General features: G+C 41.0%; 1 protein-coding gene across 4 annotated transcripts in view; it reads left to right on the top strand.

Moving 5' to 3' along the window:
- unc5a (unc-5 netrin receptor A) overlaps nucleotides 1-14,071 on the top strand; it is a 129,702-nt gene extending 115,631 nt beyond the window's left edge. For all 4 annotated transcript variants that reach the window (XM_072437837.1, XM_072437828.1, XM_072437820.1 and 1 more), the window contains 4 exons: nucleotides 8,201-8,350; nucleotides 10,306-10,470; nucleotides 11,219-11,397; nucleotides 13,349-14,071. In XM_072437837.1, the coding sequence (XP_072293938.1) occupies nucleotides 8,201-8,350; nucleotides 10,306-10,470; nucleotides 11,219-11,397; nucleotides 13,349-13,514 (660 nt within the window). In that variant the 3' untranslated portion in view covers nucleotides 13,515-14,071. The remainder of the gene's footprint in view (nucleotides 1-8,200; nucleotides 8,351-10,305; nucleotides 10,471-11,218; nucleotides 11,398-13,348) is intronic.
- The last annotated feature ends 511 nt before the right edge of the window (nucleotides 14,072-14,582 follow it).

Below are 14,582 nucleotides of genomic sequence, written 5' to 3'. Positions count from 1 at the left end.
CTGCCTGGCTCCCCTGAGGACTGCCTCTGAGTAGCCTGTTAAGATTTCATTTGCATGCTTAATTACTAAATTAAAAGGAGAGCCTGTCCCCATCTTTTCCCAGCATCCCCTCGCTCCCTTTCTCTCTCTCTTAAACCCTTGTCCTACACCTACGCAACTACAAGTGCCCCCTTTCTCTCAAGTCCACTTCGGGTGCCTGTAATGGGCGACCTTCTGGTACACATGAACTGCACCTGGATAATTTATGGATGCCAGGAACAATAGAGGGGGCTCGAGATGAAAGAGCACTTCTGTTTAAGAAGCTTGGGAACTATATGTACCTTGTTTCAGCTAGTGGGCTATAGTAAAATCCTGTTCATGCTTTTTCTCTGAATGAAACTTAAAGAGACAAATGGAAGACATACATCATTTGATGGAGATTTAATGTATAATGTTAGTTAGAATATTCGGTTATTAATGTTCATACAAGTAAAATAGAACATGTTTATGTTAGCAGCCAGCACAATCAAGAAACAAACTGTATCAGACGTGAAAGATGTTCACATCTGATGCAAACCACCAAATGGGCGACAACTACTGTAATTGATTTTATTTTCCATTGATAAGTAACCCTTGTGGTTAACTTCTGACATCACAGAGAGTGTTGTTTTGCTGCAGTGTGATTGCTGAATGACCTTGTGTGTCCTGTTTGAATGCATAAGCCTGCTGCTGCACAAAACTCTTTCTCTCGTGCTCTCAGCCAAGAAAAGGACATCTGAGCTTGTTGACTCCAGCACTTGTGCTGCCATACACTGGGCTCCCCTGACGCCCTTGAGTGCATTAGCCTGCGTCTCTCTCACAACCTGGGCCTGTGGTAAGCCACGGCATCTCCTGGGCTTTGTACTTTTTAGTGAGTGATTTAAAACATGGCCCACACTGTTTAGCAGTCTTGACTTCACACAGCTCTTGGTGCAATTATGGAAGGAGCAGTTCATTTAGCAAGTACATTAACCACTTTGAGTGGCGATTAAACTTCCCTGGAGAGGTTCAGGCTAATCACTAATCACTATCTTTAAAATGCACCATTTATGATTCGACTTTCACTATGGTAAGCATTAGACTTAATTGTGATGTGGAACGACGAAGGACAGCAGTTGGAGGCTCACTCAAGTGCTGATGTCATGGTTACTTCAACACTTGGGGACTTTAATAACTCTCCACTAATATTAATAAAAAATATCTCAATACATTCCAAGCTCGTTAGATCAGAGGCAAAAAAGTCCTTCCTGTGTTGTTGCCAAATGAGTAAACTCTGAATGATGCTGAGATTTGTCTGTCAGTATTTCCTCGGCCTCATCAGCAGCAGAGACACATCCACACTTATGCACGCTGTACCATCCCATCTCTTATCTCCCAATTACAGCAGATTAGAACCAGTGTTATTGTCTTTGATCCTGAGTGTGCGGGGGCTCTGGGGAGGCTGTGACATTTCTGTCTGATGCCCGCCGTATGTTGGCCGGGTTCTGCCGGGACCAATTAAGTTAATATTTAATGTGTATCCCAGTCTTGATGGGATGGTCCAAGGCTGGCACAGCTGCTGACGAGACGACATCAATATCTGCTTGTGGCCTCGCCGTTGTGGCCTCGCGGTGCGTGCAGTTGTTTCCTGCTGCACTGAGGTGGTGCCATCTACATACCTGCCACCCCATTACCTCGATTTAAGATCACATTATGAATTAAGTGTCGACTTTTAGAATTTGATCTATACATTAAGGCGTACCACTATAGGCTGTTTTGTTTGTCTTAAGAGTGGACCCTGGGATATGTCAGGGTGTGGGATGTTCCCTAAAATGACATTGTTCAGGATAATCCCTGTTTAAAAAAAGTAATAATGACAAACTTGCAGGGTGCTGCTCATGGATGCCTGAATGTCCTTCCTGAACACCCACGCGTTTGTGTTTTGTAAGACTAGTCTTTTCAGTTTCAAAAGAAAAAACACCATGATTCCTTTACCGCCTACTTTGTGTCAGATTATTTTTTTTATAAAACACAATCACAGCATTAGGATGAAATGCCATGCAGGTTGTAACAAAATTTGGTTCCCATAATAGTTAAAAGACCTCAGTAAATTCACCAAAGTTCAATATTTGCGTTGAAACACTTTATTTTAAGTGTTGTATTACAGAGTGCTAAATTTATGCTTTCATCAATATTTATGCATTGAGCCCAGGACATTAAGCGGCTGCAGTTGTACAAATGAGTCTTCTGCTGTTTTAAATGTCCTTAACAGGGCTGACAATGGATTGGAATTGCTTTATTTGCAATTTTTTGTGTCAGTCCAATTTGTGTAGTGAAGTGGTGGAGCTTTTGCTCTATTTTTAACCCAATGGTTTTCAAACTGTTTCTGGTGGTACTTAAAGGTGGAATGGACGATTTTTTTCAGCAAATTTTTTATCATATTTCCTCGTGGCGTGGATAAATCATTTCTCCTGCCACGTATCAATCATAAAACGCACCTACCGCTCACCTGCAGCCGCGTCAGGCTCGTCCCCACGTTTCCGCGTGCCTAAGCGCATGGATCTATCATAATATAGTTCCCTCAGTGTACGGGGCAAAATGAAGATGGAGAAAGACAGTTCGAGCTGACGCAGAAGTGGACAGAAATCTACGGGAGACGAGCGATGCGATGCGCTCCGTTGCGCTAATAAACAAACGCACGTGTGTGTTGTATCAGTCCGCACGGGGAGTGCGCATGCGCACTTCCGCCTGCGTTCTCAAATCGCTGAAAAATCGTCCATACCGCCTTTAACCTGGCAAAGTAAAAACATAACAGCACGCAAATTCTAAAACATTTAAAAGACATTTAAGAAAACAAAACAAAATCTACATTTAAAAGCACAGAATAAAAAAAGAAATTCAAAAAAGATTAATATGTATCACTCTGAATTCAGTTCTACATAATATCAATCTGGAAAGTCTCTTGCCGAAAGCAATGAGGAAAAGGCGTGATACAGTTGAATCTGTTTGGTCAAAGCGGGACCAACAGGAACAAGCCATTGTTAAATCCAGTCAGAGCAAAGCACAGACTTCTTCCCCTCAAATACACAAAGCCCTTTTATGTGCACGGTTTTAGAAAATACAATAGTCCGTAAATTTGCTAAAATAGGCCAAAGTCCGGCTCTCGGCATCGCCATGTTTGTTTAGGTTCGTCCTTTTGACCTCCTCCGTGTATTCTCATGAGTTTTGAAACAAATATCATTTGGCTGTGTTGTTGTTGTTGTTGTTGTTGTTTTATGGCGGTTGGCATCCGAGTTGTTGTTGTTGTTGTTGTTGTTGTTGTTGTTGTTGTTGTTGTTGTTTTATGGCGGTTGGCATCCAATTGTTGCATTACCGCCAGACTTTATTCCTCAGACTTTTCGTAGGAGCATCCGGGTGTTGCATGTACTAGGGTATCTCTGAGGTTGTGAATTTCTAGATTTCCTAAAACATACAACGCTTTATAGTTTAAGAATATTCATCTTGTCTTCTTAGAATCATTAGATTGTTTTAAATTGGCTGATAAAGTAGAAAAAAACAATTCAACACTTTAGTTATGTCCTAGTTCTAGAACAGGGGTGAATCCTTTTTACTTTGAACTTCCTCATGTGACTATATTGCTATAATCTGCCAAGGCTGAACCCCAAAAAGCTATATTATTTGCCAACATGAGGCTTTGTTACCTGACAGATCCTTTAGTTCAGTGGTAAAGGCTTATAGTCTTAGTGGTGCAGTCTAACATTAACTCCCGTGTCTGAGACACTCCATCTACAAAAACTTGCAGTGTATCGTATAAGTAATTGCAGGCATTAAGTTAAAAAAGACAGTCCGCTTTATCACTCCAAGCCGCAGAGAAAATGTTTCCATATTATATTTGGGTTTTTCTCGGGTGCTGTTTTTCTCCCTCCTGTGCTGTGATTTATCAGGCAAAATGTGCACCTTTTCCCAAGCAAACATGCTTTCCATTTATAACTAGCTTAGACAAGTCCTTTCTATTTGTAGTTATTAATCAGCGTTGACTGTAGCGGACAGGGCCACTGTAGCTCAGACTGATAGACTCTCAGTCAGAGAGGAAAAGCTTGTCACGTCGCGCTGACAAATACACAGATTTATGAAGCCCACATAGTCGGGATACTCGCTCTAAACAAATGCATTTGGCTGAAAAAGACTGCTCTGAAAATGGATCATCTCTGAATGCATATATTTAAAACTCAGTGGATGCGGCAGCACCAGTGGAGACTGGTGTACGAGGATATTAGCTCCTCGGTCTGTTTCCTACTCAGACACTCGACTAATTAAGCGATCAAACACTGGTTATAATCCCTGTTATACATTGCTAGTTAAGCTAATCAATTTAGTCCAAGACAACTGTGTTTAATAGGACCACGTGTAGGAGAATGACCTTCCTCTGGGGCCATTTTTCAGAAGCTTTGAATTGTTACTTGTTTTTTAAAGCCATCTTAAAGCTCAAATGTAAAAAGGAAAAGGAAAAAACTGAACTATTCTCTCAATCACCGATCATTTTCTCAATCCTTAGACAAATTTATGCATCTACAGTTTTAAATTAAATTTGAAGTTTTTTTTTGTAAAATAGTGAATTTTATAAAAACATATATTATGCAAATCTAAGGAAAAAAAAACGATACATATGCATTGAATATGCCTTGTTGAACTGAATGTGAGTCTTTTTATTTATTTATAATGTTTTCATATTCTATTTTGGATTGGCTGTTGTATTGTATCCCGAAATGTACCAAATCCAAAGCAACAAAAAAATAATTTGATCCTTGACCCATTACTCTTTTCTAACAATTCTAAAGATTCATATTTTTCACAGCACAATTAGCTCAACATTGTTTCACCTCAGAACAACCTTTGCACTGTACAAACTTAAGTTTAGGATGTGTTTGTCTTTGGGGCGATTGAGGCTGTTATTTCTGTGGGAGAGCGTGTGGCGCTGCCGCTAACCTCCTTCTGTCAGCAGGAGCCTGCAGAGATTAGCTGTGTGAGTGTCTCTTGTCTCCTGGTGGAGCCTGGCCTCGGTCCATCTCTGTCCCAGCTCTGGTCCAAGCCGAGGGGATGCTAGACCAGTGAAAGAAGGCAGTGTGGGGTGGAGAAGGGGTTTGAAGTCATAGAAAAGTGTGTCTGTGATTGCAGTAATCCTGTTATCTTGGCTGCTAAAGCTGGCCATTTTAGTGACCTGCAGACACAAATGTTAAGCTGCTTCTGTCTCTGCTCTCTGCTCCGGCTCCTTTTCCACTCGTAACGCTCTCTCACTCTGTTTAGTCGGCCTCATTGAATGTCAGGGGGTGGTCTTGACTCCAAAGTCACAGTCCTCACACACACTACAGGCCATCTCAGATTCCTTCAGCACAAAAGGGCTTTTTCTCCTGCCGCACTTGAACTCGTCACCCGCCTCGTGCAGCTTAATGTAAACCGGTTGTATAGGGTCAAATCTATCTAATGACATTACTCATCAGTTTTATGACGCATATGCATTTCCTCAAGTTATTGAAAACACATTGTTTTTGTGCAGAAAGGGTAAATAATCTGGTCAGATTGAGTGTCCCATTTATTAGCTGACTGTCATTTGTTAACAGGATAATGGGCCATAAAGAGGCCCATTATTCTCTCAGTCCAGAACATATGCTGAAATGCGGCAGTCACACACTGTCATTTAGAGAGGACACACAGGCGCTGTGCAGCTGCAGCGTCCTCCTCTGTCTCTGCTGACTGTCAGGTAGACACAAGAGCATGTCCTAGACCTGTTAGATCCTAATCCTACCGTGTCAGCCTTGAACCTGACAAACTGCGAGACAGGCGAGTTAGTATTCACTCTGGTAACGTGACGTTGATAATGGGATAATTGGCATTCTGCAGTATTTGCCTTGCCTTGCCAGCAGCTGTATAGATCAGTGCTACAGGTCAAAGACCTGATCAGAGTCCACCAGCCTTGATTTGCATTGCTAATCAGTCCCAACAAATAAATGTGCTTTAAACTAAGAGCTGTGGATGGCCTTATAATGTGCCTTTGTCTTGCTAAGAGACGTAATAGCAGTGGGGTTTTAATTCTGTAGAGAATGCTCTGCCCCCTGTTATTAACTCATTAGACCTCAGTGCATTGATTCACAGCTCTGTCTGACCTTCCCACTCTGAGCAAATGGCTGTGTACCATCACAAGACTGCACCACGACAGAGCAGAGAGACCATTGTACATGTTCTATGCACTGTGGCATTTGGGCAAGAGGCATATGAAATCAGGCGTGATAACCAGGAGGGCATGATATTTATGTTAACAAGACGATAAACTCAGAGCAAACAGCCAATTAACAATCCACTGTGCAAACAGAATGCATTACTACTGAGTGCTCTTTCAGTGGAGGAGAAAGTATAGAAGTGACACAAGGTGCACATTCCAAACAGATAATTAACGGTTTCCTTTCCTTCCTAATTGAAATCTATTTTGCTTATTCTTGGGAACAAGTGCAGAAAATTTAATCACTGTCATACAGACAGAAATTGTCATTTTCTCCTTGACTTGGATGTCATTTCAAAAACCATACCATGGGAAGCTGCACTGGCAGAATCATTCAACATATGGTCACCATCGACATACTTCTTCTCTCGACGATGTGTTTTAAATCAATCCAAGCTCATTTCTGCTGCCATCTTGCATCTCTTCATAGACCAATTTTATTTCTTTTCACACTGCTAATTGCAGAGGTCTGTTTTTTGCTGTTGTAATATGCTCCCCTTGTTGAAGAATAAGATGGCTAATACAGATTCTTTTTGCAGAGGATATTTCTTGAAAGGCAGGACAAATCTAATACATTTATATAACTGAGGAAAATGCAGCACATTATCATCCAATTCCAGATGGTCATGTGGATGGTGGCAAATGGGCCACAAGTCCCATAGAGATTAAAATATTAAGAATGGGTCTACACATCTATTCTGGCATGATTTGCCATGCGAGAACAACCACTTGACTAACGGTGTATTGACTCTCCTCATCTCAGCCCAGGTAAACAGAACATACTGTGTATAATCTGAAAATGCACAGGGAGGCAGGATCAACCTTGTGATGATATTAGGGCTCAGGCCTGGTCCGGTCTGCTGCGGCTGCACACAATGACACTATCTTCTGACCAAATATGTGCTACACTGTTTTTCTCACATCCATTTTGTCCTTCGAAAATGGAAATCATTCTGTAAGAAAGAAAATAATGTGCAAAGTGTACTTGTTGTACATGATATAGAATGACTTCCAGATATTGGATAGATGTGCTATGAATGAATGTTGTTTGTTGTTGATCGATGATTGTTGTTGTACATTAGGTATCTACATGAAAATGTGTAGAAGTGCAACATTATGTAGACCCCCCTTTTCAGTTCAGTGTGTACATTGGCAAATGATAATTTAGTAATTACAGCAGCAATTATAACTTTTTTTGACACATTTATTTTTAACTTGCAAGAACAGTATTTTTATAGATTAATTTGTTTCGGTGAACTGTGGTACAGTGCTTTTTATTTTGGAATGGTATTTGAATGACTCGATGTAAAATGTTTCATTTATTTATGTTATATGTATTTCCACTGTTTTTTACATCCGGCTCAGGGACGACAGGTGTAAATGAGCATTTATGCCATAACTTGGCACCAGTCTTTCCTATGACGTAAGTCTTGATGAATGTATTGCTGTGCAGACAAAAGCACATCATAGCATACTCTGCCCCATACGGTCATACCAATTGAACCATTATGACATGGCACATCATGCAAGTTATTTCTAGTTTCTAAAAACATACAGAATGAAAGACAAGAAGCTTTCCCAGAGTAATGTGAATAAACAGGTTGAGACTCAGACATTAAGCTTTGACCTTCATTGTCCTTGATCCTTGTGTTCAATTAGATTTGTCCTTACACTAGCAGAAAACCACTACATTATTTCTTTTGAAAACGTTAATATATACTGTGTAAATTCTGGAAAAGTTCATCAATAGTTTGATGGTTGATATTGCAGTTCCTGAAGTATAAATAGAGATTAGAATCATAATTAACTCAAACCTCTGTGGACAGGGCTACATTGTGTTTCTCTTGAATCATTTACCAAAACAGGAAACATGTTTGTTATTTCTTTAACATTAACCCATTGTACTCTCATCCTCTTTTGTTCTTTTAGGAGGTGATGGAGATGGAGCGACAGCTCGGTGGGCGCCTGATTGACGAACCTCACATCTTGCTTTTCAAAGACAGCTACCACAACCTCCGCCTCTCCATCCACGACATGCCCCAGGCGCACTGGAGGAGCAAACTGCTGGCTGGATACCAGGTGCGTGCGAGGGCCGGCCATGGGGCATGGGACCAGGGCAGTCACAGCGCATCAGGGAGGACCACAGACGTGTAATAGAAGTGTTCTGTTCTATATGTGAAACAAAGCTTATTGGACTTGCTAGCTCATTTTTAGTTATTGAAGATGCAACAAGCCTTGGGCCTGAGTTCTATTTTAAATTCTGTCCTGAGAAATTATAATGAGCTACATATGTGGCGGTATTAGTGTCACAATACATTTGATTGTTTTTGATACTAAAGAAAAATCTTCATAATAGAGATTATAATACCACAATGATAATAGACAGTAGTTTCAACACAAACGAATGGTACTTTCTATATGTTTCCATGCGGCCTTACAGCCCAAAATAATTCCATGTTCAGGAAACGTTCAATCTGGGTCTTTTCAAGTGTTTTTTGTTTGTTGTTTTTTTAGTCCTCAGTTTCAGTACAAAATTTAGTATCAATTAGTCAGCTAATTTTCATCATACATACATTTTTCCTAAGGTTTTTATTTTGTTGTCTTTTTAGTTTGTGAATTAGGTTCATTTTATCTATGTTTTTGTTCAGTCTCTTCAGTAGCCTTTTGTTGTTGTCTGCATCTCTTGACCAAAGGTAACTTTTCCTATCAAAAAGTGAAAGTTTGTGCAATATGTAGTAGCTTTAACAGTACACAAACTAAAGTAGAACAGTATGTAAATATGTGGAGCCTCACTCTTGGACCTCTGCACCTGGTCCCATCTGCCCGTCCCATCACTGCCATGTTGTGGTGGGCTCCCGGGCCGTTCAAAAAGGAGCAGGAGAAAGTGCTCTGGCTGCAACTGTAAGCGCCGCGTCCCTGAAGAGAACACACGGGCGAAGCCACAGTGTCTCCCACAACAGAAGCTGATTCCTCTGGACCGCGCCTGTTCTTTTGGAAGCGCTATTCCCCTCTCAGCAGTGCGGTCAAAAAAAGGCCTTTAGTCTCCCTGGGGCCGCTGGAAGACTGGTGTGCTCTCAAACTCCAGACCCCAATGTAGTGCTTCATCTGCCTTTGTAACAGTGCCCCCGTTTGGCGCCCGCGGTGTACTGCAGGCCTCACCCTCAGGATGAGTGATGAGCTGATGAAGGCGGGCTGGAGTGAGAAGTGGGTGTGCCCCGGTGCTTTTGGAGTTACCCCTCAGTGCTTCTCTGGGGATATGTAAACGAGCCATGAATATGCAGCGAGAGGGAGAGAGATGTAGATATTGTCAAGCTTGAATAAATTCCTCTTTACCTGGAAGGCAGAGAGAGGCGCAGTGTGAATATCAGCAAGGTCAACACACAGTGAGTGTTTTTTTTAGTAAGTTGTGCTTTGCTTTAGCCATGAGGATTATTGACTAATAGGAGGCGCTCATCTGATTTCATGGCACAACTTGGAACAGTGTATGACTGATGGTTTATTGTATCTGCCAGTTAACGTTGATACAAAGCTGCACAGATGATTAAGGTTAAATAACTGAATAAGAGTGTGAAATATATCTGCATTTAAATGTAAACCTTGTTGCTTTTAGACATTCTTTTAGTCATGAACAGGGGATGTCAATATATAAAATGTAGATAATGTTGTGAATATTCTATTGAAGAAATACAAAAGTGAAATATTGAGTATCTTTGTTTATAGTTCCAAAGCTACTAAAAGAGCTGATTCAGTGACACTTAAGATACAAGCCACATTTAGCTTGCATTTTGAATTGTTCACATTATTTAGATCTCACAAACACCCTCAGCTGCTTTGAAGTACTCGGGCCGCTCACACCTCACTTGTTAAAGATAAAATTCTGTGTCCCACACGACCGTTGCCTCAGATTTATTCAATGCCTCCCACTCCACTATGACACCCTCCCTGGCTGTAATTAATGTGCGTCCAGATGTTTTGGAAAAAGATGGCGGTGTATTTCAGGCCGCTCACTGCTCTGCCGCATTGCTGTGTTGCAGGAGATCCCCTTCTACCACATCTGGAACGGGTCCCAGCGGTACCTGCACTGCACGTTCACTCTGGAGCGCCTCAGCCTGAGCACCTGCGAGCTCACCTGCCAGCTGTGTGTTTGGCAGGTGGAGGGGGAGGGCCAGACGTTCAGCCTCGACTTCAACATCGCCAAGGTAACACTCGGCTATTTGTTACCCGTGCGCAACGCTAATTACAATTCCCCCGGTGTCGCCCTTTATGGCTCGCATCTCAGTAGTGCCTGGTTAAGGCAATATTTTTTAATGTTTGTTTTATACGTTTAATGAGGTTTTATGGATGTGCTGGACGTAAAGGTCCAACGCCCATAAAAACAGAGAGGGCTGCACCAGGAGGACATCTGGTGTAGAGCCCCATGCTAAATAAATTGTGCTTATTGCTGCGACACTTAGAGACTGATGTTTTGATGTGACCAAAAAGGAAAAGTTTAATCAAATCAAATTTATTTTAATGTAGTTTTGGAATTGATATCAGAGGTAAGTGTCAGCTCTTTGGCCTCAAGTTCAAGTCAAGTGGAAGTCCTTTTAAGTCATTATACCTCATCAATGATTACAGCATAAATTTCTGCAATTTCCCTGAATTTTGTTAATTGTCCAACTTAAATAAAAGTCCTGATCGTTAATGGAGTCAGGAAAATGTACGCATTTATTTTTTGAGCATCAAGTCAAATCCAAAGTCTTGTATGTATGTGTTTAATTAGAGCTTATGCCTTTAGTTCAAGGAAGATGTTGGATCAGTTTCATTTACATCTTTTAGCTATTTCACCGTCCTTTTTTTATATGTAATGAATGTAAGAAATTGATAAATCCAGCTTGTGTCATCATTACACTCAAATCTTGACTTCACATTGACTCTATTCCTTGTGCGTTGTGGGTCTGTGTGCAGGACACCCGGGCACTGGACTCTGAGTTTATGCTCATGGACAGTAGCAGCACAGCCCTGGCCGGTCCCAGCGCCTTTCAGATCCCGTACCTCATCAGACAGAAGATCTGCAGCAGCCTGGACGCGCCCTGCCCCAATGGAGCGGACTGGAGAATGCTGGCACAGAGACTTAAACTTGACAGGTACATTTCACATTACATTTCTTTTTTTGTACTTTTACTTTTATATATTTTACTATCACTTGTTTTCTAGTTTTTTTTGTTTAACATAAATGACCAAATTATTCTACAACTTTCGGGTTTTAATGTTCATCAGACTTAAACTGTGGAGCCCTGAACTACAGTAGATGTTGTCTGAGGGTTGTCATGGAAACTTCATCAAGTGCAGCGTTTTGTTAAGGCTCTCGAGAATAGAGGTCACCAAGCACTCGAAGCCTGCTCGTTGAAAATAATGAAGAACAATCATTCTAATTGTCAAAGGGTTGTACTCGAGGTTCAGAGGTGAAAAGATCGGCCCATAATTGTTTTTACAGAAATTATAACCTTGTGAGGTAAGTGATTTAATGCACATTGGGATTATTAACTTGCTACATGAGCCCTGGTGTTTTAATTTGGAACCAGGTAAGAGGCTTATGGGGCACAAAGCTGAATTTGTAGTGGCTCAATTTGTTTAGCAGTTTTAGGCAGTAATTGGAAATCAAGGAAGCAGAGTGTCCATCAGTGGCCAAAAAAGACGGAATGGGTTTGGACGAGTGCCCAAGAGCGAGCCGTTTCTTCTCTGTTACAGTTCTACCTGCACCGGCAAAGCCTCGCATTGATCCCCAGCCGCCAATTTAATTTCACTCTGGCAATGAAATCAAATAGGTATACTTAATTTATCCAATCAACTTTATTCAATCCAATTAATCACAGATTGAATTGATGCACTACAGCCTTAATTAGCAATGTTTTGCTCAACATAATCAATTCTCATTTGGACTAAAGAGCCGAGGAACAGAGGAGCTGCTGTTTGGTTTGTCCTTAACAACTCGAATGTTGCAGCAGCCTAGCAACGTGTCATGGCGTATTTCTGTCCTTTGTTTGTGCGCTACGTTCAGACTGGGACCAATCAATAAAACTTAAAATGCCAAGAACCTTTCATTTGATCTTTTTCTCCCTAGACGGTGCAAACGGCTGCACTCGAGCCGTACAAGATAAGCTCGTGTTTCACACAGTGAGGTGAATAAGCAGGGCTGACACGTCGGACGCTAAGCTTCGACTTTTTTTTATATAAATAATGTCACAAAGGCTGCGTTTTTGGCGTTCTTTTTTTTTTTTTCCTGACCGTCGCTTCCTCTCTTTTTAAAATCCAATCAAGTCAAAAATAGCCCTGTGACTTCTTTAAGCCTGTCACATCACTGCTTCCACGCTTCAACACTTCATTGAGTAAACAAACTAGGAACTTAAAGTGGACTGGGTTTGACCTTTCTAAAGGTGAAAAGAGCTTTTTTTGACTTCCTTTTAGCATCGCTCTCTACATAGTTTCCCCTTTGTGCCAAATGCTTTCTACCACTCTGGGCAATGTCGTGTGTGCACTACATAACTGTTAAAGCCCCAGACATTTGAGGAACAGAAAAAGGCCATTAAATCAAAAGGCATCTCTAGGTTCCACAGGGATCAGCTCCTACACAACATCAAATATACAAGCACGCTTGGGCCCCTGCTTTGTTGGCATTGATTGTGTTTGATCGTAAAGGTTCTGCTGCCAAAATGGAAAAAAAGGTCACTTCCGACTTAGCTGCAAGGTGCGTATAAGATTTGTTTAGAGGGATTTAGAGCCAATTTCGACATCAAATAAAGAAAGAATGGGGCTTACGCTGTTAAATGAAAATAGCAAGGATTTTGAGTTTGAAGATGCTTTCAAGAGCTTCCCTCGTACACCTTTATTATTTTTTTATTTGAACATGTTAGATCAGATGATATAAAGTGTAATAAAAGTTGACATTGACAGACTTATAAGAGGCTGTGGAACAATAAATGTTTATGAAAAGGTTTTCTTCTCATATAAAGAAACTGATAGTTGCTCCAATATGTAGCACATTTACTGGTAATAAAAAAAGGATTTGAAAAGAATGTATTTTCTTTCTTTCTACAGACACATGGGTTTTTTTGCATCCAAAGCAAGCCCCACCTCAGTGATCTTGGACCTTTGGGAGGCGCAGCATTTCCACAGCGGCAACATCAACCAGCTGGCCACCGTCATGGCCGACATCGGCAAACAGGAAGCCATGATATTCCTGGTCTCAGATGGAGAGTGCTAACCCAAAATCTGCTGGAACTATTGGTTAAAAGGGGAAATGTACAAGTCAAAATAAGTGTAATGCCCAAATGTCTTCACTTTTGAAGAGAGTCAAGGGTTTTGTAGGGATTCCCTGCCATAACAGAACAAGCATTTTGAAAACAACCAAATGGTAAAGTTAAGTCTGTTGTGTGAAAATTGTATTTCATAAAACCAGTTCAGTAACAAAATATTTCCACCCTCAAAATGCCATTTAAACATTCAGAAGAGCCTTCTAAAGAGTAGAGTAACATGCCTTTTAAAAGCTATATCGAGCAATATGCAAAATGATATATTTTCTATGGCCAATACAGCAAATTAAATGATATTAAGAGGGGATGTGACGTTCAGGTTCGAGATGATTTATGCAACTGACAGTTTGTCCTGACATCACTGTTTTTTACAGAGGTCATCAGGGTCTGTGAACTCCCCACTCCTCAACAACATGGCTTTTTCAACCTACAACTCTCACTGATACTTTTGTTAGAAGGTGCTTGTCTCAGCTTTTAGTGCATCTATTTTTGATTGTCCAGTGGGTAACGCTGCTCTCATAGGAGTGGTATATTTTGTATTTTCAATGATTCAAAATTCAAATTCAACATTGATGACAACATGCTAAATAGGACCCCGCGACGAGCTGGCCCCTGTCCAGGGTGTGCCCCGCCTAAGGCCCAAAGTCACTGGGATAGCTCAATTCACCCTCGACCCCGAACAGGAACAAGTGATAGAAGATGAATGTTAACTGTTCACTACTACTACATCATGTCATAATGATATGGTTCATTGATATATAAATCACAAAATGTAAAAAAAACAAAACAGTGCAGAACAGAAAATACAGCTGAAGGCGATCTTACCTTCCACAAATAATTAAACCTCCCCTCAAGCGACAACAATTTCCTTCAAATAGTTTATTTTTGAGGTTAGAGGATGTGGCTTGAAGTCCTAAAGCCTTGTTGGGGGTTTGGGGAGAGCGCAGCATTCGATTTGTTGCAAAAGCTTATTTCCACATCAGAGAAAATGCCTATCTCTGAAATAAAATTCAAGTGTC

The sequence above is a fragment of the Eucyclogobius newberryi genome, unplaced genomic scaffold, assembly GCF_026437365.1.
Source record: "Eucyclogobius newberryi isolate DKJ021-1_F unplaced genomic scaffold, fEucNew1.0.hap1 SCAF_11, whole genome shotgun sequence".
Taxonomy (NCBI): Eukaryota; Metazoa; Chordata; class Actinopteri; order Gobiiformes; family Gobiidae; genus Eucyclogobius; species Eucyclogobius newberryi.
Note: the sequence above shows the minus strand (reverse complement) of the source record. Positions and strands in the feature narration are given on the sequence as shown.